A 26,916-nucleotide genomic window follows, 5' to 3' on the forward strand; every position below is an offset into this window, starting at 1 on the left:
CTCTTCATTTCAATAATCAATATTGATTGGAAATAGCTGAGGCCCCAGCACTGATTCCTGTCACCCTCCCCTCCTCCCCTCCTCACAATTTCAAAATGCCCCGTGAATTCTCACTCTCTGTTGACCAATCACAGTCATCCCATAAATCCCAATCACATGGCTCTCGCCCCACCCCCACCCCCTCCCCACATTCAATCCCAATATTGACGAGGTTCACCAGGAATGTGTCTCTTCTGACTGGGGGGGGGCACAGGTCAGAGGTCACATGACACCAGGTTCTACTCTGACGGGTTTGTTTGACACCGTAAGCCTTGGAGCACGGCTCCTTTGTCAGCTCAGTCCACCCGCTGAAGGGCCAGCGCTCTGAAAGCTTGTGATTTTCAAATAAACCTGTTGGACTGTAACCTGGGATCATGTGACTTCTGACCCCAATACCACCCCCCAACCCCCAATCCAACATTAGTAGCTCCACAGGATCGGGGGATACAGTTATCAGCAGCAAATAGTCGATGATGTTTGGGCCTCGAAGGGGAGACCACATTTTATGCAGTAGGTAATTCCTCAACCCACCCACCCACCCTCTTCACCACCACCCCCTCACCATCCACCAGCACCCTCGCAATACCCACCCTCATCCCCCCCCCTCACCATCCCCCCCTCACCATCCCCCACCCACCCTCACCATCCACCAACACCCCTCACCATCCACCAACACCCCCTCACCATCCACCAACACCCTCGCAATACCCACCCTCACCACCCCTCCACACCCCCCTCCCCTCACCATCCCCCCCTCACCATCCCCCCCTCACCATCCCCCACCCACCCTCACCATCCACCAACACCCCCTCACCATCCACCAACACCCCCTCACCACCTACCAACATTCCCTCATCACCCCCTCACCACCCACCAACATCCCTCACAAACCCCCCTCACCACCCACCAACATCACCTCACCACCCACCAACACCCTCACCACCCACCCTCACCCCCTCACCACCCACCAACACTCACTCACTACCCCCCTCACCACCCACCAACACCCCCTCACCACCCACCAACATACCCTCACAACCCACCCACTCACTACCCACCAACATTCCCTCACCACCCACCAACATTCCCTCACCACCCACCAACACTACCCACCAGCACTACCCACCAACACTCCCCTCACTACCCCATCACCCACGCTCTCCACCCACGCTCTCCACCCACGCTCTCCACCCACGCTCTCCACCCACGCTCTCCACCCACGCTCTCCACCCTCACGACCCACCCTCACGACCCACCCTCACCCCCCTCACTACCCCCTCATCACCCACGCTCCCCACCCACGCTCCCCACCCACGCTCCCCACCCACCCTCACCACCCCCCAACACCCCCTCACCACCCAACCCCACCACCCACCCACACCCCTTCACCACCAGCCCCCACCACCCCCTCACCACCAACACCAACCCCCTCACCACCAATACCCACCCCCTCACCACCCCCCACCACCTACATCCACCCCCTCACCACCCCCTCTCCACCAACACCCATCCTCCACCCCTCCCCAGGGCTCCTAGCCAATGTCCATCTCACAACCAACATCAAAGAAATTCCAGATGGTTCCATTTCACATTGGAATCCTGCTTTGTAATTGATAATACAACACCGACAGTCTGTGGTGCTGACCCAATGAAACAGAAAGCTCCCAGGGATGTGGAGAGACAGGAGAAGCTGGGATTGTTCTCCTTAAAGCAGAGAAGGTTCCGGGGATTTATTTCCACAAACTGGACAGGCAGTCTTGAGGTCAGGAGAGGAGCAGAGTAACTGGTGGAATTTACATTCACCAGATTGGAGTTTTGAACACAATCCCAGGATGACAACCATAAAACTATTGGATTGTCATGAAAAATACCCATCTGGTTCATTAATGTCTCTTAGGGAGGAAGATCGACCATCCTTACCTGGTTTGGACTACACGTAACTCCAGGCCCATAGCAATGGGGTTGCTCTGAAATGGCCAAGCCCAGGCAACTCTGATGGAGCTGAGGAGCCAGCTCACTGTCATGTCCTCAGTATCATTCAGGTCAGACACTGATGGACCGGGGCAACGTTTATCCATAAATCTCATGAACGAATTACAAAAGCACTGAGTAGGAATGCTCGAATCATACCATGCAGAAGAGGCCCTTCAGCCCATCGGGTCTGCACCAATACTTGAGAAACCCCTGACCTTCAATCTAATCTCATTCCCCAGCACTTGGCCCTTTGCCTTGACTGCCCGGATAAAGTCCGGGTCAGGATCTGAGTCATTGTGAGTGAACTGATGGTGTTTTATGTGCACGTCACTGAGGGACACTAACTGATCGTTGTTTGCCTCGAATTGCCCTGGAGTGTAGGTGGGGTTGGAGGTCTGCTGTTGTCTGACACGAGGGTCTGATCCACTCGGTCAGTCAGTGTGAAAAGCTCAGCCCCTTGCTGGACTCTGAGAGCTGAAGAATTGATGAGAATGTTGTGAATGGAGTCATGTGGTCAGCTGCTTTCTTTGTGAAAGGGCGTTGGAGAATATGTCAATTTTTTACCACAATCTGGCAGTTTCATGGCCACATCTACTGAATTGCAATGTTTGTGAAGGTTTGTAGCTGAGGTTGAGGTTTAGGGTGTAGGTTTGCTCACTGAGCTGTAGGTTTGCTATCCAGATGTTTTATTACCTGGCTCGGTAACATCATCAGTGGTGACCTCCAAGTGAAGCGAAGCTGTTGTCTCCTGCTTTCTATGTATATCTTTCTCTTGGATGGGGTTCCTGGGGTTTGTGGTGATGTCATTTCCTGTTTGTTTTCTGAGGGGTTGATAGATGGCATCTAGATCTATGTGTTTGTTGATGGCGTTGTGGTTGGAGTGCCAGGCCTCTAGGAATTCTCTGGCATGTCTTTGCTTAGCCTGTCCCAGGATAGATGTGTTGTCCCAGTCGAAATGGATATAAATAGAAAGCAGGAGACAACAGCTTCGCTTCACTTGGAGGTTGCCACTGATGATGTTACCTAGCCAGGTAATGAAACGTCTGGGTATCAAACCTACAGCTCAGCGAGCAAACCTACACCCTAAACCTCTACTGAATGTGCAATTTATTAAATTTTTGAAACACAAGTGAAATTTTCAAATTGCCCCAGGACAGGATTTAATATCAGTTTCTCTGACTATTTTCCCAGTAGCTCAATTTTCCATTGATGATACAATTGGAGGAAATAAAACAGTGAGAATGTTAACGCTGTCCCCAATATAAACCCATTAGATGCTGCCTGGACACAAGCTGCATTTATGTAGCAATAACTCTCTGTAACTTCAGATAATGCTGATCTTGCTGCTGTTGATCGTGCTTTATGCACACCCTCTGTAATGTAACCTGTGTGCCTCTGCGTTTTACTTTCACCCTTTGATCTGTATGTCCTTGCTTACTTTGATCTGCCTGTAGTGCTCACAAACCTAACTTTTCACTGAACTTAGGTACATGTGACAACAACTCCGTCAAATCAAACTCAATGTGGGAAATTGGCCTGAAGCAGATCAGAGCAAATAGTGAGGTGGGAATGTGAACCTATCCTGAGTCATTCAGGGATTGATTGTTAAATGAGGAGAGTTTTTGGGAGGCAGAGCAGTTCAGGAATTTCAGGAGATAGGTTTGAGGGATCTGAATGCATGATCAACTACAAGAGACTGGAATAAAAGGAGCACAGTGATCTCCGAGCCAGAAAATCAGGGGCAGATGAGAGTGGAGCGGCCGTCATTAAGGAGAAATGTTCAAGGGAAGCTTGAAGATGGATAAATCACCCAGACGAGATGGACGACACACTAGGGTTTGAAGGAGATGGCTGAGAAGATTGTAGGGGCATTGATGGTGATCTTTTCGGACTCACTGGAGACAGGCATTGTCCCAGACAACTGGGAAATGGCTGAAGTGACACAGCTGTTTAAGAAGGGAGGAAGGCAGAGATGGGAAATTATAGGGCGGTTAGCCTGACCTCAGTCATTGGTAAGATTTTCGAGTCCAGTATTAAGGATGAGATTGCAGTGTACTCTGAGTGCATGGTAAAATAGGGCTGAGTCAGCACAGCTTCATCAAGGGGAGGTTATGCCTGACAAACCTGTTAGAATTCTTTGAGGAGGTAATGAGCAGGTTAGACAAAGGGGAGCCAGTGGACGTGATCTGTTTGGACTTCAAGAAACTGCTAAATAAGGCAAGAGTCCATGGTGTTAGGGACAAGGGACTGACATGGAGAGGGGATGGGCTGACTGGCAGAAGGCAGAGAGTGGGGATAAAGGGACCTTTTCCAGGATGGCAGCCAGTGACTAGTGGAGTTCCGCAGAGGTCAGTGTTGGGACCACAACTATTCACATGATGACGTTAATGATCTGTACAAAGGAACGGAGAGCATTGTTTCTAAGTTTGCAGATCACACAAAGATAGGTGGAGGGATGTTTAGTAATGAAGGAGGGAGGCTGCAGAAGGACTTGGATAGGCCGAGGGGGTGAGCAAAGTAGTAACAGATGGAATACAGTGTGGGAAAGTGTGAGGTTATACATTTTGGTCGGAAGAATAGGTGTAGACTATTATAAATGGGCAAAGGCTTTGGAAATCTGAAGCACAAAGGGACTTTGAAATCATAGTTCAGGATTCCGTTAAGATTCAGTTGGCAATCAGGAAGGCAGTACAATGTTAGCATTCATTTCAAGAGGGCTAGAATACAAGAGCAGGGGTGTGACATAGCGGACAGTAAAGAAGGTATCTAAAATTACAAAGAGATCTTGATCAATTGGGCCAATGGGTGAGGAGTGGCAGATAGAATTTAATTTGGATAATTCTAAGGTATTGCATTTTGGTAAAACAAATAATGGCATGATTTATTCAGTTAATGGGAGGGCCCTGGGGAGTGGTGTAAAACAGGGACTGAGGGTTTCAAGTACATAATGCTCTGACACTTGCATCACAGGTAGACAGGAGGGTGAGGAAGGTGCATGGTACCGTGTACGGGGGGGGGTGGGGTTAGGAATGTGGGTGTTTCCTTGTACGGGGGGGGTGGAGGAGGGGGGTGAGGAAGGTGTTTAGCACGCTTGCCTTCATTTCTCTGACCTTTGAGTATCGGAGTTGGGACGTCCTGTTGAGGTTGTATCGAATATTGATGAGGGATCTTCTGGAATAACGAACAGCTCTGGTCACCCAGATCTGGGAAGGGGGTTGTTAAACTGCGAAGGGCTCAGAAACATTTACCAGGATGTTGCCAAGAATGGAGGGCTGAGTTATAAAAATAGGTTGGATAAGCTGTGACTATTTTCACTGGAACATAGGAGGCTGAGGAGTGACCTTAGAGAGAGGTTTTTTTTTAAGGTGAGAGGAGAAAGTTTTAAAAAGGACAGGAGGAATGTAACCTTTTTACACAGAGTGGTTTGTGTGTGGTATGAACTGCCAGAGGAAATGATGGGTGCAGGTACAGTTACAACACTAAAAAAATTTCAATAAGTTCATGAACAGAAAAGATTTGGAGGGATTTGAACCAAGCAGCTCATATCTGCCCGTACTGCTCGTAAACAAAGCTTTTCACTGTACTTGGGTACACGTGACAACAAAACAAACTATCAATCAACTGCAGGGAGGTGGGACTAGTTTAGTTTGGGAACATAGTTGGCATGGACTGGTTGGACCGAAGGGACTACATCCATGCTCTATGACTATGTTCTGCTGTGGCTGTATGAGACTCTGGTCAGACTGCTTTCGAATATTGTGAGGGGGTTTGGGCCCTGTATTGAAGGAAGGATGAGGCTGGTCTTGGAGGGGGGTCCAGGGGAGGTTTACAGGAATGATCCCCGGGATGAAGGGCTTGTCGTACGAGGAAGGGTTGAGGACTCTGTGTCTGTACTCGATGTAGTTCAGAAGGATGAGGGGGTGGGGAATCTGATTGAAACTTAGAATACTGAGAGACCTGGATAGAGTAGACGTGGGGAAGATATTTCCCCCAGGAGGAGAGACTAGGACCCGAGGGCACAGCCTCAGGGTGAAGGGGTGACCCTTTAGAGCTGAGCTAAGGAGGAATTTCTTCAGGCAGAGGGTGGGGAATCTGTGGAACTCATTGCCTCAGAGGGCTGGGGAGGCCAAGTCACTGAGGGTATTTCAGAGAGAGGTTCCTGATTGGTAAGGAGATCAAAGGTTACAGGGGAGAAGGCAGGAGAATGGAGTTGAGAAACATGTCAGCCATGATTGAATGATGGAGGAGACTTGATGGGCCAAATGATTTAAACTCTGCTCCTATATCTCATGGTCTGATTAAATATATTTAATGATTAATACATTAACTCAGGAGGGATGAAGGGGCTGGAAGAGGTTACAGACGGGGGGGGAGTGTAGGGGCTGGAGGGGGTTACAGAGATTGGGAGGGGGTGTAGGGGCTGCAGGGGGGTTACAGAGATTGGGAGGGGTATAGGAGATGAAGCTGAGCTGAAGAATATTGGAGTAATAGAGTGAGGAGGTGACCATATTCTAACTAGCATATGTTAAAGTCTGTCTCCAAATGCTGTATGTTTGCCTCAGATTTCTGGCATTATAAGCTGACATATTTTAAAATCTCTTGCTTTAATATTGTTTCCTGTTTCCATTACAGGGTGACCCAGGGCCTACGGGTGTTGCTGGAAAAGATGGTCCTCCAGGTCTTCGTGGATTCCCTGGAGAGAGAGGCCTGGCTGGAGCAATGGTAAAGTCAACAGTCTGGTTTATAACTGGAACAGCAGCCTCAATGGGCTGAATGGCCACCTTGTGCTCCTGTGCTTCAGGACCCAATGCTAATTATGATATCAATGTACACATGACAAACTCCAGCACAGAGATAATGAGAGGAACAGTGAGAAACGAGAAGATGCTGCAGGAATGATGAGCTTGTAGCAGATACAGTTTCCTGTTGAGAGACATCTAAAAACGACTGGATTTGGAGGCAAGAACGGAGATAAACAGGATATAAACAGGATTAAATAAAGGGCACAATCCCTAATGGATGAACAGGAGCAGAGAGTTAAAGAGTTTATGAAATTAAAATGACTGTACTGAAGAGTTCTGGACAGAGGACTGGTGAGGTGGTGCCATTTTCAAGGCTGAGAGAGACCGATATTTAATCAGGAGGAGAATCAAGGCTTTATGGGGAAAAGGAAGGGGGAGTTGAGAATGATCTGATCTGTCCAGTCACGATCTCATTGGACAGTGGAGCAGACAGAGGGTGGTACGTGTATGGAATGAGCTGCCAGAGGAAGTGGCAGATGCTGGTACAATTACAACATTTAAAAGGCATCTGGATGGGTATATGAATAGGAAGGGTTTGGAGGGATAGGGGCCAGGTGCTGGCAGGTGGGACTAGATTAGTTCAGGATATCTGGTCGGCATGGACAGGTTGGACCGAAGGGTCTGTTTCTGTGCTGTACAGCTCTAGGACTGTGGGCTGAATGGTCAATTTCTGCTCCGATACTTTCTGGTGTTAAAGTTTTAAACAGGAGGAAAGAGTATAAACAATTCTTGTGATTACTGGATAAAATGGTGTTCTGATCTCGGATATGTTCATATCTCTCCCCCTCTTCCCCTCTCCCCCCCTCTCTCCCTCTCTCCCTCCCCCTCTCTCTCTCGATTTGTTTTCAGATGAAATCTAAAATAACCTTCTGTTGTTTTTCTTCGACCTACAGGGACCAGCGGGATTGAAAGGAGGCGAGGGTCCAATTGGTCCGACCGGCCCCGTTGTGAGTGTTTCCCCCGATTTGGAATTGGGATTTTATAGGAGGGCTCTGGGGATTGGTGCACAGTGTGGTTCTCACAGTGTCAGGGAGGGGACAATTAACATCTTGATGAACTAAAACATGTTAGTAATATCAGCCACTCAAGGTCATGTTTACATCAGCATTAAAGGTGTAGCGGGGTGTTGATGTCAGGGGGCTGTGATGATCCAGGACCCAATGACACAGGGGGCTGTGATGATCCAGGACCCAATGACACAGGGGACTGTGATGATCCAGGACCCAATGACACAGGGGGCTGTGATGATCCAGGACCCAATGACACAGGGGGCTGTGATGATCCAGGACCCAATGACACAGGGGACTGTGATGATCCAGGACCCAATGACACAGGGGACTGTGATGATCCAGGACCCAATGACACAGGGGGCTGTGATGATCCAGGACCCAATGACAGAGAGGGCTGTGGGAGCCAGAGGCCAATGAGAACTTTTCAAACTGAGATTGAGAGACTCTCATTGAAGATGCAGCTGTGGTGAATGTTGAACAATTTCATGGAAATGGGCTTGGGATTTTATTTAAATCACTCTCAGGATGTGGATGTTGTCAGGGAGGTCAGCATTCCTAATTGCCCTTGAGCTGAGTGGCCAGTTCAGAGGGCACTGCTATGGGTGTGAAGCCACGTGGCAGATTCTTTCCCTAAACGACATGAGTGAGTCTGCCTCCCAACGGTGTTCCATCATCATCAATAGGCAAGTATTTTATTTCAGATTTCTGTATTCAATGTCACTATTTACCCCGGTGAGCCTTGAACCCATGTGCCCAAAGCATTAGCCTATGTTAGTGGATTACTGATCGGGTGAAATCAGCACCACACCAGCCTGCCCTATATGAAGGGGTACAGATTCACCAGGGTCCAACTTGCTGTTTTCTCTGTATCCTGCTGGTTCTCTTCAGTGATCTGGGAGTCACGTAGCCAGGCGTGTGTGACAGCATTCACTGGGTACGGGCTGCTATCTCCATCCTCGCTGCGTAAGGGAACAATATCAGAAGTTGCCGTCCAGAGCGCGTTTCTGGCCCTTCACGATACCCTTGCTTGACGCCTGATACTCTGCTCCATTTGGTAGTTGTTGTTCCTCACTACATCAATGTCTATGCTTCAGAAGAATCTGATTGTCTGGAAAATCCAGAGGTTGCTAAAGGCACTATGGAAATGTAGGTTTTTGTTTCCTTTACTGGATTTTGAAGGGTTCTCTCAGCAGCATGTAAAGAGCTGCAGGTAACAATGAAAATATCTCAGAAATGCAAATTGGTTGTCCTTTCCTGAATGTCGAAAAGTATTCCGCATATCCAAGCAGTGCATAAACTAGAGAATTTACATTCCTTGACCTTCAGAATCATGAAAAGATTAAGCAGAAAAAAACTCCCCTTGAAGACAAATACTTTCATTCCAAAAGTGCATATCAGAAGCAAATATTCCCTGTGGATTTGCATATGTTTGCATAACATTTAAATACTTATTACAAAAGACAGCAATTTCAAAGCAGTTTCAATGAAAGTGGAGTTTAACTGTTAACAGATCAAATATACTTCAAATATCTCAAAAGGTGATGTACCATTATAAAATGCTGAAAAACCAATAATCTATCACAGGAGAATACTGATGTGTTTTTAAAAATCCATTGACCATGCTCTGGTGCATTCACAACCACATCCAGAGACTTGTATTCTGGAAAAGGCCTATATTCCTCAACTGCCTTCTCAACAGGACCCCCATCCCAAAACTTGAAACACAAGGAAATTCATCTGAAAGTCTAGGCACTGTTACAATGAAGAAAGTACAGTGCCTAATCTAGGCACAGCAAGATCCCACAAATAAAACCCCATGCTATCCCTATCCTGGGAGTGTGTTGATGGGGGACAGTGTAGGGGGAGCTTTACTCTGTATCTAACCCCGTACTGTTGCTGCCCTGCAATTAAATGCAGTTACGTTTTTCTCTGATGGAGTTATTTGGGTTCTTTGATACTTTTGGCCTGTTGAACAGCCAGTGTCTGAGCTGAGCAGATTTTGTTGAGGACAGTCTGTCAGAGAGTGAGGACAATCTTGTTCCAGTGTCATCTGGTTTCTCAGTTTGAAGTAGCATATTATTAATATCCTGACCTCCCAATCTCCATTCTATTCCCTGTTGGAGTGAGGTGAAACGTTCCTTCAGCTTGCCTGTACAAGGGGAGATGCAGTACACTGGAACGTTTTTTCTTTCCTGAGCTCATTAACAGTGTAAATCACAGTCTTAACGCAGACAATTGAGGAATGAAGCAAATTTGAAACAGAGAAAGTCTATTACATCCTTTCAGCATGTTTCCATACTGTAAGTAATCTAATCTAATCTAATCTAATGTCTTGCCATTCCCTCAGATTACAGTTGATCTGTACCGCAACACTGTTTCCCCAGCTTTGTTCAATATCTCTCAATCCTTTTTATCAATTTGAAAACCTCAGAAAATACCCCAGAATCGATATCATTTCTGGGGCAGTTCGTTACAGATTCCCTGAGGTGGTGTGAGTTGGATTGGGGTTCACTGGGTTAGGGACATTGGGGTGAGGGTATGGGGGAGGTTAGGCTTTGTGGAGCTGAGATTGGGGTTGGAGAGGCGGTTTGAGGTTTGTGGAGGTGTTGGGAATAGGGGGGCTGTTTTGAAATGAATTGTTGTATTGGGATTGGGTTGCAATGTGATTGGTTGTAAGGCTGTGTTTGGAGTTGGATTCCTGAGTAACTCTGGAAGGATGTTCAGTGTACATGTGGTTATTATCATTGAGAAACTGACTGGATGATTGTTTTCAGGGATCTCCTGGCGAGCGAGGAGCTGCTGGATCTGCTGGACCGATTGGTCTTCCTGGCCGTCCTGGTCCTCAAGGGGGCCTTGGTCCTGCTGGAGAGAAGGGAGCTCCTGTAAGTGTTGTCCATCTTCACGGGGCTGAAAGATCAGCCTGTAGTTATGTACAATTATAGCCCTTTGCTGCACCCGCCCTGTTCTGGGGTTTCTGCTCTACATGGAGCCTCTCAGCTGCCTTCACCCTAATACCACATCCTTTGCACCTTGTGTATTTTCCCAGCTTCCTCTTCATATTATCAATCTTGTTCACCTCGAACCGTCCCAGTGCGAGTGAGTTCCACATTCTCATCACTCCCTTCCTTCCTTCCTGCAAGTGGAATCCATGCTTTTTGTCATCGCAAAACTCTCCTTCGGGTCAACCCTCACATTTTCTCGTGAACGAGTCAGCTATCCCATCACTTCTCTCTTTGCTTTTCTCACTCAGTCTTGCACCTTCCCTTCTGCATTAACATTCCTTTCTTGAATCTGGAGTGCACAACTCAGCACAGGGTCGATACAGGTTCATTTAAATTCTGATCCTCCAAACATGCACACCAGCTGTTCACTCCAGTATGTTTAATGATCTTATTTGTCTGCACAGCTACTCACCATCATCCAGAGACTTCAACACCTTGAGCTCATTTACAATCTTTCTTTCCAAACTGTGAATTACTTCCATGTTCTTCTTACTAAAATAGTTCATCTTACACCTAATCAAGTTCGTAATTTGTTCCTGATGAAGGGCTTATGCTCGAAACGTCGAATTCTCTATTCCTGAGATGCTGCCTAACCTGCTGTGCTTTGACCAGCAACACATTTGCAGCCACCATTGCCTGGTCAAGATCTTCATTAATGTCTGGTTCCCAGCTCACTCTGTTCATCAGAAACTCACTAACGACCTCAGCAATCCAACTCTTTCCCAATGAGTTCATGACCCTGATCTTCCTACAGATGTGCACCACCTCACACTTGCTGATGTTCATCCACAGACTGCAGGTTCCCTGATGCTGCTATGTACTTCACCAATGTCTGACAGGGATCATTCTGTGCTGGAGATCCTTCAGCCTGTCAGCTCTCTTTAACAGAATAGTCAGGATTATTCCCACATTCTTGTGTCTTGTCCAGGGCCTGTTCAAACTCCATTAAAAATTATCGTTGGAATGAGGTCCTATAACCTTCCCAGGTTAAGCTTTCCAGGTCAAAAGCTCTCCATATGCAAAAACATCTGATCTCCCATCCATCATTTGTCAATAGTTTTGACACTATGACCTCTGCTAATTGACTTATGTTTCTTGATCAAAACCCCTCATTTTACACAGAACCTTACAGCACAGTACAGGCCCTTCAGCCCTCGTTGTTCCACTGACCTTGAAATTTATCTGATGCCCATCGAACCTACACTATCCCATTCTCATCCAGATGTCTATCCAATGGCCAGTAGTAGTGAGACTACTACTGCTGCAGGCAGCGCGTTCCACGCCCCTAATACTGAGTAAAAAAACTACCTCTGATATCTGTCCTAAATCTATCACCCCTCAATTTAAAGCTCTGTCTCCTCATGTTAGCTTTCACCATCCAGGCAAAAGACTCTCACTGTCCACCCTAAACGTTGATTTTCATGCTCCTTGGATGCTGTCTGACTTGCTGTGCTTTTCCAGCAACACACTCGACTCGAATCTCCAGCATCTGCAGTCCTCACGTTCACACTATCTAATCATCTGAACCTTTCAACCTTTTCTGCAACAAAAATAGCCTCAAGTCCCTCTTCCTTTCCTCATAAGACCTACCCTCCATACCAGGTAACATTCCTAGTAAATCTCTGAACCCTTTCCAAAGCTTCCACATCCTTCTTATAATGCAGTGACCAGAACTGTGCACAATACTCCAGGTGTGGCCTTACCAGTGTCTTGTACAACTGAAGCATGACCCTGTGGTTCCAAAACTCAATCTCCCTACTAATAAACACCAACATACCTTATGCCTTCCTAATAACCCCATCAACCTGGGTGGAAACTTTCAGGGATTTGTGTATCTGGACACCAAGATCTCTCTGTTCATCTACAAGGCCAAAAATTTTACTATTAGCCCCGTACTCTGCATTCCTATTACTCCAAAGTGAACTATCTCACACTTTTCTGCATTAAACTCCATTTGCCACTCCTCAGCCCAGTTCTGCATCTTATCTATGTCTCTCTGTAACCCACAACATCCTTTGGCACTATCCACAACTCTGCCTCCCTTAATGTCATCTGCAAATGTTCTAACCCATCCTTCTACACCCTCCTCCAGGTCATTTATAAAAAATGACAATCAGCAGTGACCGCAAAACAGATGCTTGTGGCACACCCACTGGTAACTGAGCCCTAGCATGCACATTTCCCATCAACCACCACCCTCTGTCTTCTTTCAGCTCGCCAATTTCTGATCCAGGAAATACTATAAACCTCTATCAAGTCACCTCTGAACTCTTGCTTGTTGTGAGGTGAAGGGTTTGAAGTTTCCTACATCTCAGAACTGAACTCCCTCATCCCTCATAACAGCCTGAAAAATGTCCCATAGACCTTCGTCAGGCCTTCACACCATTCAGGGAGTGCACTGCTGTGAGGCTTCAGCTGAGCGCTAGTTAATAGATTAGATCTGCCACCTTTTAGGATTCACAGATATGAACATTGGGAACGCTACTACTCAACTATATTTTAAAATGTGACAAATGACACATCCTTGAGATTGAATATTAATCATTCTGAAGTGTTTCATCTCAAACTCCTCCATCTCTGCCAAACTGGGGTAGCAGCTGGCAATGTTTCTGACCGTTCCACTCCGAGTCACACTGGCCTCAAACCCACCATGTGTTTACCACACACATGGGCAGGGCCCCAGAAATCAAAGCCCCTCTTCCTCAACTCCACCAAGTGTTAACATTTTTAAAATGACACAAGTTCTTACATTTGCCTGACTTTTAGACCAATGTCAATAGAAAGCAAGGCTCCTTTCTGTAATGAACAAGAATTATTTAGTATAAGTAATTAGACAATTAGTCAATTAAATATCTGCTTCCCAGGTTTGATGTTGAGATCATCGTTCTTTGGTTAGCCAGGCCAATGTCCATCAAGTCTGCACCAACACTCCGAAGAGCTTCACACTCAGACCTAGCCACCTACCATATCCCCATGACCCCCCTCCTAGTTACGATGGTCTGTGCACCTAATCTGCACATCTTTGGGCCGTGAGTGGAAACTAAAGCATGTGGAGAAACCCACGCAGACAGAGGGAGAATGTACAAACTCCACACAGACAGTCACCCGAGTCTGAAATCAAACTTGGGTTCCTGCCGCTGTGGGGCTAACCACTAAAGCCTCTGTGTTGTCAGATGTCTTTCTCTGGAAGCTTCCACTTTTTTGTAAGAAGTGGAGAGCAACTGATTCACTTGGAAAAAGTCTCTGATTTATCAGCCCTCAGCAACTGCTGCAGGAGAAGTAGCTGGTTCTCTTCAAGCTTTTTTTACTGCAGAGAACAGGCAGCTTCTGCTGGGGAGAACCAGCAGAAGTCTTTCTCTCTTTCTCAGTCCCAGTGTCTCTGTAACTTGTTTCCAGTTCCAACCTACTCGGTTACCTGAGAACCAATCAGCTTGACTCGTAGATAACTCCTTGCGTCCTGATAATCTGCACATTCCTGATGAAGGGCTTATGCTCGAAACGTCGAATTCTCTATTCCTGAGATGCTGCCTAACCTGCTGTGCTTTGACCAGCAACACATTTGCAGCTGTGATCTCCAGCATCTGCAGACCTCATTTTTTACATTGCAGAAATACACAGCCACAAAGAAAAGAGTTCCCAATAAATAGGAAGGTCCTTACTGTGAAATTATGCAGCCATCCTGGTAAATCCCTGTTTGTAAAACCATTCTCTATACGGTAGTCCACAGTTTATTAAAAAAAAACATAATCCCTACACTGTGGACATTATATGTTACTGTCTCCCACACTCTCCTGTGTGGCTGTACCCTCTGGGTCTCAGAACATCTTCCACCACTCCCTGTGCTTCCTGTCACTAATCACATCCTGGATCAGACCCTCCACCAGGGCGATTTCTTACTGAATGCATCTTCCTGAGGAGCAGGTTGGCAGGTAACTAGTGGGAGCTAATTGGTCACAGCGCCATGGACCTTGATCTTTTCATCTCCCCAAGTGACTAACACAAAATTTCATTCAGGAGGAGGAGGAGGCATTGGGCCTCCTTCCACCTCTTGACCAGTTGAGACCTTTCATTGGCCAATTAATAACCCTATTAATAAGCAATGCCCTCTTAACCACCACTAACCCCACTCCCACACCACCAGCTGTAACCTTTCCTGCAAGTGTAACTCCAACAGTTTTTACTTTTCATGTTGACTGTGAGGAGACAGGTATAGACCTCCTTTGTGAGTCTATTCAGCCCATCAGTGACACTGCAATGATATTTCCCAACACTTTATACCCTTCCCCCCCCCCCCCCCCCACTATGCTGTTCCCCTCCCTCTGACCTGTCTATACCTTGGGTTCTCACCCCCGTGGCTTCCTGGTTGATGCCTGTCAGTCTGGGCTTAGCAATACACCACTTTCCAGGACAACGCCAGAGAGAACCTGTCAATCACTGGCTGCAGTACCAACATTGACCTGTACTCCCAGGGGCGCTGCTGGCCATTTGCTTAGAGGTGGAGCATTTCCCCAGGGAGCGGAAGAGGTCTCTCCTAAAGCCACTGACACTCTGCTCACATCAAACAGCTCCAGGGAAGCCCAGCAGAATGGGTTCACCTCAGCATTTTTACTGGGCATTGGGAGGACCCTGGCCAAAAGTAAAAGAACCACCATTATTTCCTTAAAACAATGAGAGTTTTATTTTTAAATAAGTCTCTTGTTCTGACATGATGTCAAATACCATCTGAAGGCCAGATATCCAACATCTGCAGCAGAACAGTGATCAATATTCCCTTTTCCTTCAATGACATTATTCTTATTGATCTTAACAATATCTAAGCAGTCTCTCCCTAATTAACATCAGTCTTTCCAAATGGATGGTTACTCCTGTCTGTGGCCATGCGGTAGGGTTCATAACAACAGAAAATGTTGCAGATACTCAGCAAATCTGATAGAACCTGCAAAGCCAGAATCAGAGATAACAACATTTTAAAGTGCAAATATTCAACACAACATGATGACATTGCTACCAGACCTGTGGGTATTTCTAATGTTTTCAGTTTTTATTTCAGAAAGTATTTTGCTGCAGTGATTCCCTGTCACTGATTCCAGGCTAATTGGCCAAACAGCAAAGTGGCACAGACCTGTTGTCACAGATATATAAATGCTGCTGATCCAATTACACAGTCTGCTTCAATCTCAAACTGTCCGTTTGTAAACCTGCCGCTGGTACCTTCAGGATTGACGGAACCCCTCCCTTCCTGGCTAATTGAAGCATAATGAATGGATTTTCAAACCTTTACCCAAGTTTCACTTACCTCTTTCCGTCCTCTTCCAGGGGGAGAAAGGACCCCCGGGTCCAGCCGGTCGTGATGGGGTGCAGGGACCAGTTGGTTTGCCTGGTCCTGCTGGGCCACAAGGACCTCCAGGAGAAGATGGTGACAAGGTGAGCGAGCATTCCACCTCCCATTATTCTCCTATCACATGCCTGACCTATTGCCTTTCCAATGGTTGACAAGGTGATGGTGAGTCTTCTAGATTTGTTACTAAAGGTCATTTTGCAATTCATAGAGATTAAAGGTGGCCATTCAGCCCATTACACCAGCTCTATAATTTATAGATGAGGAAGGAGCCTTATTGTCTTTGGAATCAATCAGGCCGGATGTAGATATGAGCTACACTTACCCACCTTTCCACAAATCCCTCAACATCCCAGAAAAGAACGTTTAATCTCTTTTAAAATGTCTCATTGATCCCACCTTCCAACCTCTAAGCTGTATTGAGAGAGAGTTCCAGAACTCCTTCCCATCCCCCCGTGAAGGGAGGTGCTTCCCATCCCCCACGCCTGAATGGCCAGGCTCCAATTGGAAGGTTTTGCCCCTCCACAGGGGAATCAGATTCGCTCTGTCAGCCCAATCAACTCCTTTAATTATTCTAAACACCTTTAATTATTTTAAAAGTAATGAATTACATTCCAAAATGCACCCTTTTTCTTCAAACAATTTAACTTCAACCTCTGGATCATCTGGAGAACTTTGGTTACCACACCAAGAACTGAACACCTTCCTTCCACCATCCCTGAGTCCCACTGCCCCTCTGACCCCACTCTCCCCCAGTCCCCCTGACCCCACTCTCCCCCAGTCCCCCTGACCCCACTCTCTCTGAGTCCCACTGACTCCTGACCCCACTCTCCCTGAGTCCCACTGCCCCTTGACCCCACTGCCCCAACCCCACTCTCCCCGAGTCCCACTGACCCCTGACCCCACTGCTCCAACCCCACTCTCCCTGGGTCCCACTGACCCCTGACCCCACTCTCCCCCAGTCCCCCTGACCCCACTCTCCCCGAGTCCCACTGCCCCCTGACCCCACTGCCCCCTACCCCACTCTCCCCCAGTCCCCCTGACCCCACTCTCTCCGAGTCCCACTGCCCCCTGACCCCACTGCCCCCTACCCCACTCTCCCCCAGTCCCCCTGACCCCACTCTCTCCGAGTCCCACTGCCCCCTGACCCCACTGCCCCCTACCCCACTCTCCCCCAGTCCCCCTGACCCCACTCTCCCTGAGTCCCACTGACTCCTGACCCCACTCTCCCCGAGTCCCACTGACCCCTGACCCCACTGACCCAACCCCACTCTCTCCGAGTCCCACTGACTCCTGACCCCACTCTCCCGGAGTCCCACTGCCCCCTGACCCCACTGCCCCCTGACCCCACTCTCCCCCAGTCCCCCTGACCCCACTCTCCCCCAGTCCCCCTGACCCCACTCTCTCAATGCCACTGACTCCTGACCCCACTGACCCAACCCCACTCTCCCCCAGTCCCCCTGACCCCACTCTCCCTGAGTCCCACTGCCCCCTGACCCCACTGCCCCCTACCCCACTCTCCCCGAGTCCCACTGACCCCTGACCCCAGTCCCCCTGACCCCACTCTCCCTCAGTCCCCCTGACCCCTGACCCCAGTCCCCCTGACCCCACTCTCCCTCAGTCCCCCTGATCCCACTCTCTCCGAGTCCCACTGACTCCTGACCCCACTCTCCCCGAGTCCCACTGACCCCTGACCTCACTGTCCCTCCCAATGACCTGTTACTTGTTGACCAGCCTGTAAGCAGAGGGGCCATGCATCTGTTACCCATTGGCTGTGGGGACAGTCACCATGAGATTTCCCGAGAGATGGAGATGGTGTGGGGGAGGGGGACATGGAGAGGAGGAAACCCAGAAATCTCCACCCCCCCCCGTCCCTTCCCCCCTCAAATTATAACGTTTCCACATTGTTTATCACCAATCTGATTTAAGACAGGAGAATGAATCAGGGTGGGGACCTGGACAGGGTCAGGGGGACGGAGGGAGTGGGAGGGGTTTAGAGGATCAGGGTGTGATCATGATCTGGGGATGTGGATCTGGTGGGGGTGTCGTTCGGAACTGGGGACAGAGGGGGTACATGGTGGATGGTGGGAGGGAGACATTTCCTGACGGAGCGAATGTGATGGTGACAGTGAGGGTGAGGGTCGAGGGGGCGGTGAGGGTCGAGGGGACAGTGAGGGTGAGGGTCGAGGGGGCAGTGAGGGTGAGGAGACGAGGGTCAGGGGCAGTGAGGGTCGAGGGGTTGGTGAGGCGAGGGTCGAGGGGTTGGTGAGGCGAGGGTCGAGGGGTTGGTGAGGTGAGGGTCGAGGGGACGGTGAGGGCAAGTGTCGAGGGGACAGTGCGGGTGAATGTTGAGGGGACGGTGAGGGTCGAGGAGACAGTGAGGGAGAGGGGACGGTGAGGGTGAGAGTCGGGGAGAGAGTGAGGGCGAGTGTCGAGGGGACAGTGAGAGCAAGTACCTGAGGGTTGTGGGGACGGTGAGGGTGAGGGTCGAGGGGACAGTGCGGGTGAATGTTGAGGGGACGGTGAGGGTCGAGGGGCGGTGAGTGTTGAGGGGTTCAGTCTGAGATTTACTGATCCACTTGGTGTGCAGTCAAAGTGAGTTACCATCCCACCAGAAATGACCAATTGATGATTCCATTTCTGTGATTAATCTTCATTTCTGGCATAAATTTGCAATTTTGGGGATCTCTCCAATTTAAGGAGAGACCACCAGATCTGGGATTTCTTCCCAATCACTGGATCATTCTCAATATTGTGATTTATTCCAATGTCTGGTCCTGGTGTTTATTTCAAATTCAGGATCAAAGCCCAATTCCAATAACGAATTCCCAGTCCCGATTAGTTTTCTAAAGACATTGCCATGGGATCATTGGTAATTCCGAATTTCTGGAATATTGAGCCATGGGTTGATCTCTTGGGGAAGAGAGGTTGGGATTGGTGACACTGCACCAAAGCAGGAAGATGCTAAAAATTTTGAAAAATATAAGGATAGATAAGTCCCCTGGGCCAGACGGGATATATCTAAGGTTGCTCCAGGAAGCGAGGGAAGAGATTGCTGCACCTTTGGCGATGATCTTTGCATCCTCACTGTCCATTGGAGTAGGGCCAGGTCATTGGAGGGTGGCAAATGTTATTCTCTTGTTCAAGAAAAAGAATAAGGATAATCCTGGGAATTACAGACCAGTCAGTCTGACATCAATAGTGGGCAAGGTGTTGTAGAGGATTCTGAGAGACAGGATTTCTGACAACTTGGAAAACCTAGTTTGTTAGAGATAGTCAGCATGGCCGTGAGAGGGGAAGGTCATTCCTCACAAACCTTATTGAATTCTTTGAGGATGTGACAAAATACATTTAAGGTAGAGCAGTGGGTGTGGAATATTGTGTTCAGTTCTGGTTGCCTCATTATAGGAAGGATGTGAAAGCTTTAGAGAGAGTGCAGAGGAGATTTACCAGGATGCTGCCTGGACTGGAGGGTGTGTCTTATGAAGAGAGGTTGAGGGACCTAGGCCTTTCTCATTAGAGCAAAAAAGAATGAGAGGCGACTTGATAGAGGTGCACAAGATGTTGAGAGACATAGACAAAGTGGATAGCCAGGGACTTTTTCCCAGGGTGCAAAGGGCTATTACAAGGGGGCATAATTTTAAGGTGATTGGAGGAAGGTTTAGGGGAGATGTCAGAGGTAGATTCTTTACACAGAGTAGGGGGTGTGTGGAATGCACTGTCAGCGATGGGAGTAGGGTCAGAGACATTAGGGACATTTAAGAGACTATTGGATAGGCCCATGGATGATAGTACAATGAAGGGTATGTAGGTTAGTTTGATCTTCGAGTAGGATAAAGGATCGGCACAACATCGAGGGCCGAAGGGTCTGTACTGTTCTATGTTCTATGAAGCTTTCATTTGATTGTTTGTTCCCACAGGGTGAGATTGGGGAACCTGGTCAGAAAGGAACAAAAGGATCAAAAGGGGAGCAGGTGAGTGAGGCGACTGATTCCTGATGGAAATATTCCCGTGGTTTCTCCCTCTCTGCTGCTTGACAGCACGTGGCTCCATTCAGAAGTCTCCAGGAACTCAGCATTTTCACAAAAAGTCCTGTTTGTATCAAACTCCAATCCCTCAGCACTGACCCTCCGACAGTGCGGCACTCCCTCAGCACTGACCCTCCGACAGTGCGGCACTCCCTCAGCACTGACCCTCCGACAGTGCGGCACTCCCCCAGCACTGACCCTCTGGTGGGGAAGCCCTCACTGTTTCTGGGTGTTCTGTCAGAGTGGGCCCTTGTTGCTATGGCACAGCTTACACCCATTCCCTCTGTCTGGGATGCTCCCAGTGGGAGCTGAACTTTGATGGACAAGCCCAAGATTCCCTTCAGCCTCTCGCTGTGTCACCTGAACCAGCTCAGCATCTTCCCAGGCCTTACTGAGCTGCCATTGTAGTCTTTACTCATGTCAGCGCTGAGTGTCCTCAAGGGAATGTTGTGCAGTAATATTGTCCCAATCTCTGATCCAGGATGCCTGGGTTCAAGTCCCACCTGGTCCAGGGTTGTGTTAAAACATCCTGAACAGGCTGATTCAGCAAACTCATTCCGTGACGGTGCCGACAGTTTAACCTCGGAGCCTGGTTTGTGCGATAGCCCAGTACTGGCTTCACCTCTTTCCTTTTGTCTCTTTCCTCAGGGACCTCCTGGACCTCATGGTCTTCAAGGACCTATTGGACAGCCTGGACCAGCAGTAAGTCACTGCCCTTGCTCTCAGTGGTAATTCTACAACAAGGACAATGCTCATCCAAATAATGGGAGGCGATTCATCGAAACATTCAAAGCCAGAGCAGGAATAGGCCATTTGGCCCTTCCAGCCTTCTCTGCCATTGTAGATGGTCGTTGCTGATCATTGAATTCCAGTGCCTTTTCCATTTCTTCCCATACCCTGGATCACTTGGATTCCCTGGATTAGCGGCTACAGTGTGTTCTTACATCTTGTTGGGTTATGGGAGATCTCTAACACTGCTCTAATGGTCCTCTTAGTTTTCACAAACTGGTAACAGGAACTCGCTGACCAGGAGGACCAGCGGAGCCTTGTGTTGGGTTTTCTTCAGTTTCGATGAGATAGTGGACAGCCGTTGAGGAGCAAACACAAACAGAAGGTTCTCCAACCCAAAACCCACCTGGTGTCTTTTCTCAGGGCTTTGAGATGTTTGGACAGTATTACACAGCTGGAGAATGTATTTGCAGATTTGAGTTAGAATCTTCCTCAGAATAAATAAAGTCTAAATCTTAGGCATTGCATCATTTGTGCATAAACATAGCCACAGCCAATTGGGATGTCCTACAGCCAAAGTCTCCACAGCTGCCTGTGGGAACGAGTTCCAGAACTCCCATTGGATTTTAAGGGGTTTCCCCCTTGTTCCTGACATCGCAACCCCAACCCCACTCCCAGTAACTCACCCCCTGACTCCCCAAAGCCTGTCCAAATTCTACAAGGCACAAGTCAGGAGTGGGATGGAATACTCCCCACTTGCCTGGATGGGGGCAGCTCCACTCAAGAAACTTGACACTATCCAGGACAAGGCAGGTCATTTGATTGGTTCAGCATCCACAAATATCCACTCACCCACCCACCACCACCGCCGCTCAGTAGCAGCAGTGTATACCGTCTACAAGATGCTCTACAGGAATTCACCAAAGATCCTTAGACAGCACCTTCCAAATGCTTGACCACTTCCATCTAAAAAACAAAGGCAATCATCTTCAAGTTTCCCTCGAAGCCACTCACAATCCTGATTTGGAAATATATCATCGTTCCTTCATCTTCACTGGATCGAAATCCTGGAATTCCCTCCCTAAGGGCATTGTGGGTCAACCCACAGCAGATGAAAACAGCTCACCTCCCCCCCCCCCCCCCCCCCCCCCCCTTTCCCCAGAGTAGTTAGGGATGGGCAGGAAATGTGGGCCAGCCAGTGACCCCCACGTCTCAGGAATGAAGGAATAAAAAATGCCAGGGGATTTATCTTCCTTTAGTCCCATTAGTTTCTCTCGTGCTTTCTGTGGACAGTTATTGCATTTATTTCCTCTCCTCCTTGTGGTCCTTGAATATTTTGTAATTTTGGAATGCTATTAGTGTCTTCCACTGTGAAGTATTTATTTAACTGCTCTGCCATTTCCTCATACCCTGTTACTGTTTCCCCATTTTCATTCTCTAAGGGGCCTATGTTCACTCTCGCTTCTCTCTGTCGCTTCATCACAAAAGTGCTTCCACCTGGTCACCTCAAACACCTCCCCGGCTTCACTCCCCAGAATGATAGTTAGCACTGCCCCGCCTCTTGTGGGCTAGCTTCATGCTGATATAAAAAGCTCTCCTGAACACATTTCAAGAAAGCTGTCCCTCTAAACCCTTTACACTATGACTATCCCAATTAACGTTGGGGATGTTTAAATCTTCTGACATAATTACCTTGTTATCATTTTTACGCAACTCAGTAAATTGTCTCTATAATCTGCTCCCCTATTGATATTGGTGGGGTTGGGAGTGGGGGCTGTATAATACAGTCCCAGTAATGTCACTGTCCTCTTTTTGTTCCTAAACTCTACCTGCAAAGCCTCATTTGAAGATCCTTCCCATAATCGCTCCTCTGTACTGCAGCAACTAACTCCTAAATTGATAATGATCCTCCTGCCTGTCCCTCCTGATGCTGCCTGCCTTGCTGTGTTCCCCAGCCTCCTGCCTGTCCCTCCTGATGCTGCCTGCCTTGCTGTGTTCCCCAGCCTCCTGCCTGTCCCTCCTGATGCTGCCTGCCTTGTTATGTTCTCCCAGCCTCCTGCCTGTCCCTCCTGATGCTGCCTGCCTTGCTGTGTTCCCCCAGCCTCCTGCCTGTCCCTCCTGATGCTGCCTGCCTTGTTATGTTCCCCCAGCCTCCTGCCTGTCCCTCCTGATGCTGCCTGCCTTGCTGTGTTCCCCCAGCCTCCTGCCTGTCCCTCCTGATGCTGCCTGCCTTGTTATGTTCCCCCAGCCTCCTGCCTGTCCCTCCTGATGCTGCCTGCCTTGTTGTGTTCCCCCAGCCTCCTGCCTGTCCCTCCTGATGCTGCCTGCCTTGTTATGTTCCCCCAGCCTCCTGCCTGTCCCTCCTGATGCTGCCTGCCTTGCTGTGTTCCCCCAGCCTCCTGCCTGTCTACATTGTTGAACTCCCTCTGCCTTGGGGCCTTTTCAAGAGAATTCCAAAGAGTAATGATCTTCTTTGAACATCTAGGAGAGAGTGAGGACTGCAGATGCTGGAGATCAGAGCTTAAAAATGTGTTGCTGGAAAAGCACAGCGGGTCAGGCAGCATCCAAGGAGCAGGAGAATCGACGTTTCGGACATAAGCCCTTTTTCAGGAATCCTGAAGAAGGGCTTATGCCCGAAATGTCGATTTTCTTTGAACACCTGCCTCCCCCCACGCCCAGACCCCCTCCCCCATTTTTGCTTAGTGTTCCATTGTCTTGCATCATGTTTCCTTTCCATTGGTGATGTTATCCTAAAGCCAGAGACTGAACTGTGTTTGTGTTCTTTTCTCTAGGGTGGAGATGGGGAGCCGGGTCCCAGAGGTCAGCAGGGAATGTTCGGACAGAAAGGTGATGAAGGACCGCGTGGATTCCCTGGTCCACCTGGGCCAATCGGTCTTCAGGTAATCCTACAAAAATAATAAAAACTGAAACTCCAGGGAGACGCTGATAATCTGAATACATGCAGAGAATGCTGGAGAAACACAGCAGGTCTGGCAGCATCTGTGGAGAGAGAAATCAGAGTTAATGTTTCGGGTCCGGTGACCCTCCTTCAGAGCTGATGGTAGTTCAGAAGATGTTGGTGTACATGCAGGAGATGAGGTGGGTGGGGTGGGCGTGAGGACAGAACCCAAAGAGAGAGAGAGACCATTGGATAGAGAAAGGTGTGGATAAAGGTCAGTCTGGGGATTGCTTTTAATAGCTGACAATGGGTTGTGTGTGGTAGCAGCCCATGTGCTGACAGAGCCTGGTGTGTGAGGGAGGGGGGTGGGCACGGCCAGGGGGAAGGTGCTCAGGCCCTAAAATTGTTGAATTCTGTGTTGTGTCCAGAAGGGGAGGGCGAGGGCTCGCAGTGAAGTCTAATCAAAGTTCAGGACAGATTTTGTGTAACAACCCAACTTCCCAATTCAACCCTCCTGAAAAGAAAGTCAAGGTTTTGGTTTCGCTTCTGATTGGGGAGCAGTCAGTGTTTTGCATTTCACTCAACACGCAGTCACTGAGCGTGCACCAGGAAACTGAAGGCTACTCTCTTCGTACCCTGCAACTGGTACAGAGGTACAGAGGTACAGAGCAACTGGTTACAATGTTATAAAGTCTCTGGCTAATTAGGTTAGAAACTTCCAGCAACCGGTGAAGGCAAATAAACTGACTTTCTTCAGACTTTTACTGTTTTTTAACTGCAGAGATGACACCACCTTCCTTTCCAGACGTCTGCAACGTTAGGGTTATCTCATTCGCACCCACCAGCTCCCTGGGAGCCAATCACATTGCTGTTGGCAGGCAGAAGGCCTTTGTCATGGATAACTAATAGACCAATCAGCTGCTTGTTGCCAGCAGTAGCTCCCTTCATACACAGCCCCCTGACTCCAGCTCACCCATAACAAACCTCCCCGGTGATTTGAACCAACAGCTGTGTAAATAGCACTTACAAAGTGCAGTAATGTAGCTCACAATCCTTGTTTTTGGAAGCTGTGATGTGGAGCTGCCGGAGTTGGACTGGAGTGGACAAGGTCAGAAGTCACATGACACCAACTTAGTGTCTAATAGGTTCATTTGAAATGACAAGCTTTGGAAGCGCTGCTCCTTCATCAGGTGAAGTGCACGTCACCTTCAAATAAACTTGTTGGGCTATAACCTGGTGTTGTGTGAGTTCAGACCTTGTGTTTGGAAACAGTCCTTTCACAGAAAAAGAAACAGATGATATCATACAATAAATGAGCTTTTTGTAAGACAAATGCCTGTTCTATTTAGCCTCACCAATGATCTATCCTGTCTCAGTGGGGCCACAGTCTTCATGTAGAGAAAGGAGTGTTGACAGAGAATATCACAGCTGATAGCCGCTGGAATCGCAAAACCTGTGCCCACACCTCCTCCCTCACTGCCATCCAAGGCCCAAAAGGAGCCTTCCACATCCATCAAAGTTTTACCTGCACATCCACCAATGTCATTTATTGTATCTGTTGCTCCCGATGCAGTCTCCTCTACATTGGGGAGACTGGGCGCCTCCTAGCACAGCGCTTCAGGGAACATCTCCGGGACACCCGCACCAATCAAACACACCGCCCTGTGGTCCAACATTTCAACTCCCCCTCCCACTCTGCCAAGGACACGCAGGTCCTGGGCCTCCTCCACTGCCGCTCCCTCACCACCCGACGCCTGGAGGAAGAACATCTTATCTTCCGCCTCGGAACACTTCAACCCCAGGGCATCAATGTGGACTTCACCAGTTTCCTCATTTCCTCTCCCCCACCTCACCCCATTTCCAACCTCCCAGCTTAGCCCTGTCCCCATGACCTGTCCTACCTGTCAATCTCCCTTCCCACCTATCTGCTGCACCCTCCTCTCTGACCTATCACCTCCATCCCCACCCCCATTCACCTATTGTACTCTTTGCTACCTTCTCCCCAGCCCCCCCCGTTTATCTCTCCACCTTGGAGGCTTCCAGCCTCTATTCCTGATGCCCGAAACTTGGATTTTCCTGCTCCTTGGATGCTGCCTGACCTGCTGTGCTTTTCCTGCACCACCCTGTTCTAACCTCTGGTTTCCAGCATCTGCAGTCCTCACTTTAGCGCTGAGTGGTGCACCACCTTCCTGAGAGAGGGTGGGGTCTTGCCCCATAGTCACTAACACAGTACCCAAGAGTGGTCAGGCTTGTGGGTAATTCCATCCCCGTCCCCCCAACTCCACTCTGGGTAAGATGGAGGGACAGGGCAGTGACTTTGAAACTTTCTCAAAGCCATTCCTGTGATTGGTCTCTGGATGTATTCTGAGCAAAGTGCTGACAAACCTGCATTTCATCAATGCATTCATTAGTATCGATCTTTAATTAGTTTTCCTTTCGGTTTTAATAAATTGAAAAGCATTTGGTAATAAGATTGGAGATGAAGTCAGGAGTAAAGAGTGCTGTGTATTTTGCTGGGTCAGTAAACAAGGTTAATTAGATTTCCTGTCTGTTGAGATGTGAATCTTTCCTCTTTAGGGGAATGCTGTTTGTCCACACCCCCCTAAAAAGGCCATTCCCACAATCTGCTGGAAGGTGCTGGTTTGAGTATTCTGGTACAAAGAGTTTTCTTCCATCATTTTTTTCCACTTTCCCACTTCCCATGATCTCACAGATTAATCCCTTCCATTTGCCTCCCAGAAAGTAGCTGTCAAGAGACTCGTTGTCTGTCTATGTCAATCTCACTGCACTGAAGCTTGGTCAGGTTATTTATTCTGAGTGACAGGGAATTAATCTCATTTATAAATCTCCAGCTCTCAGCAGGTGCCGTGGACCTCAATTCACCACTTGATAGGAGAGATGGCAAGGTCCTGGGGAGAGTGAAGAAGCTGTAACCTTGAGAATTCTCTGCCCCTGAGACAATGGGGACTTGGCTGTTAAATAAATCCAAAACTGAGGGTGATATGTTCTTTCAGATTTTGACAAGTTCTTGTCATTTCTGTTCTGTCAGAGCCAGAACACTGTACCATTCAAGTCACCCTGACTTCCCACAGGAT

At 48.5% G+C, this 26,916-nt stretch overlaps 1 protein-coding gene across 2 annotated transcripts in view; it reads left to right on the plus strand.

The window, feature by feature from the left end:
* The window catches only part of LOC132819213 (collagen alpha-1(XI) chain-like), a 220,848-nt gene that overhangs the window by 131,620 nt on the left and 62,312 nt on the right, over positions 1-26,916 (plus strand). For both annotated transcript variants that reach the window (XM_060830676.1, XM_060830677.1), the window contains 7 exons: positions 6,646-6,735; positions 7,709-7,762; positions 10,600-10,707; positions 16,144-16,251; positions 20,086-20,139; positions 20,842-20,895; positions 23,715-23,822. In XM_060830676.1, coding sequence (XP_060686659.1) covers positions 6,646-6,735; positions 7,709-7,762; positions 10,600-10,707; positions 16,144-16,251; positions 20,086-20,139; positions 20,842-20,895; positions 23,715-23,822 — 576 coding nt within the window. The remainder of the gene's footprint in view (positions 1-6,645; positions 6,736-7,708; positions 7,763-10,599; positions 10,708-16,143; positions 16,252-20,085; positions 20,140-20,841; positions 20,896-23,714; positions 23,823-26,916) is intronic.

The sequence above is a fragment of the Hemiscyllium ocellatum genome, chromosome 9 (genome assembly GCF_020745735.1).
Source record: "Hemiscyllium ocellatum isolate sHemOce1 chromosome 9, sHemOce1.pat.X.cur, whole genome shotgun sequence".
NCBI lineage: Eukaryota > Metazoa > Chordata > Chondrichthyes > Orectolobiformes > Hemiscylliidae > Hemiscyllium > Hemiscyllium ocellatum.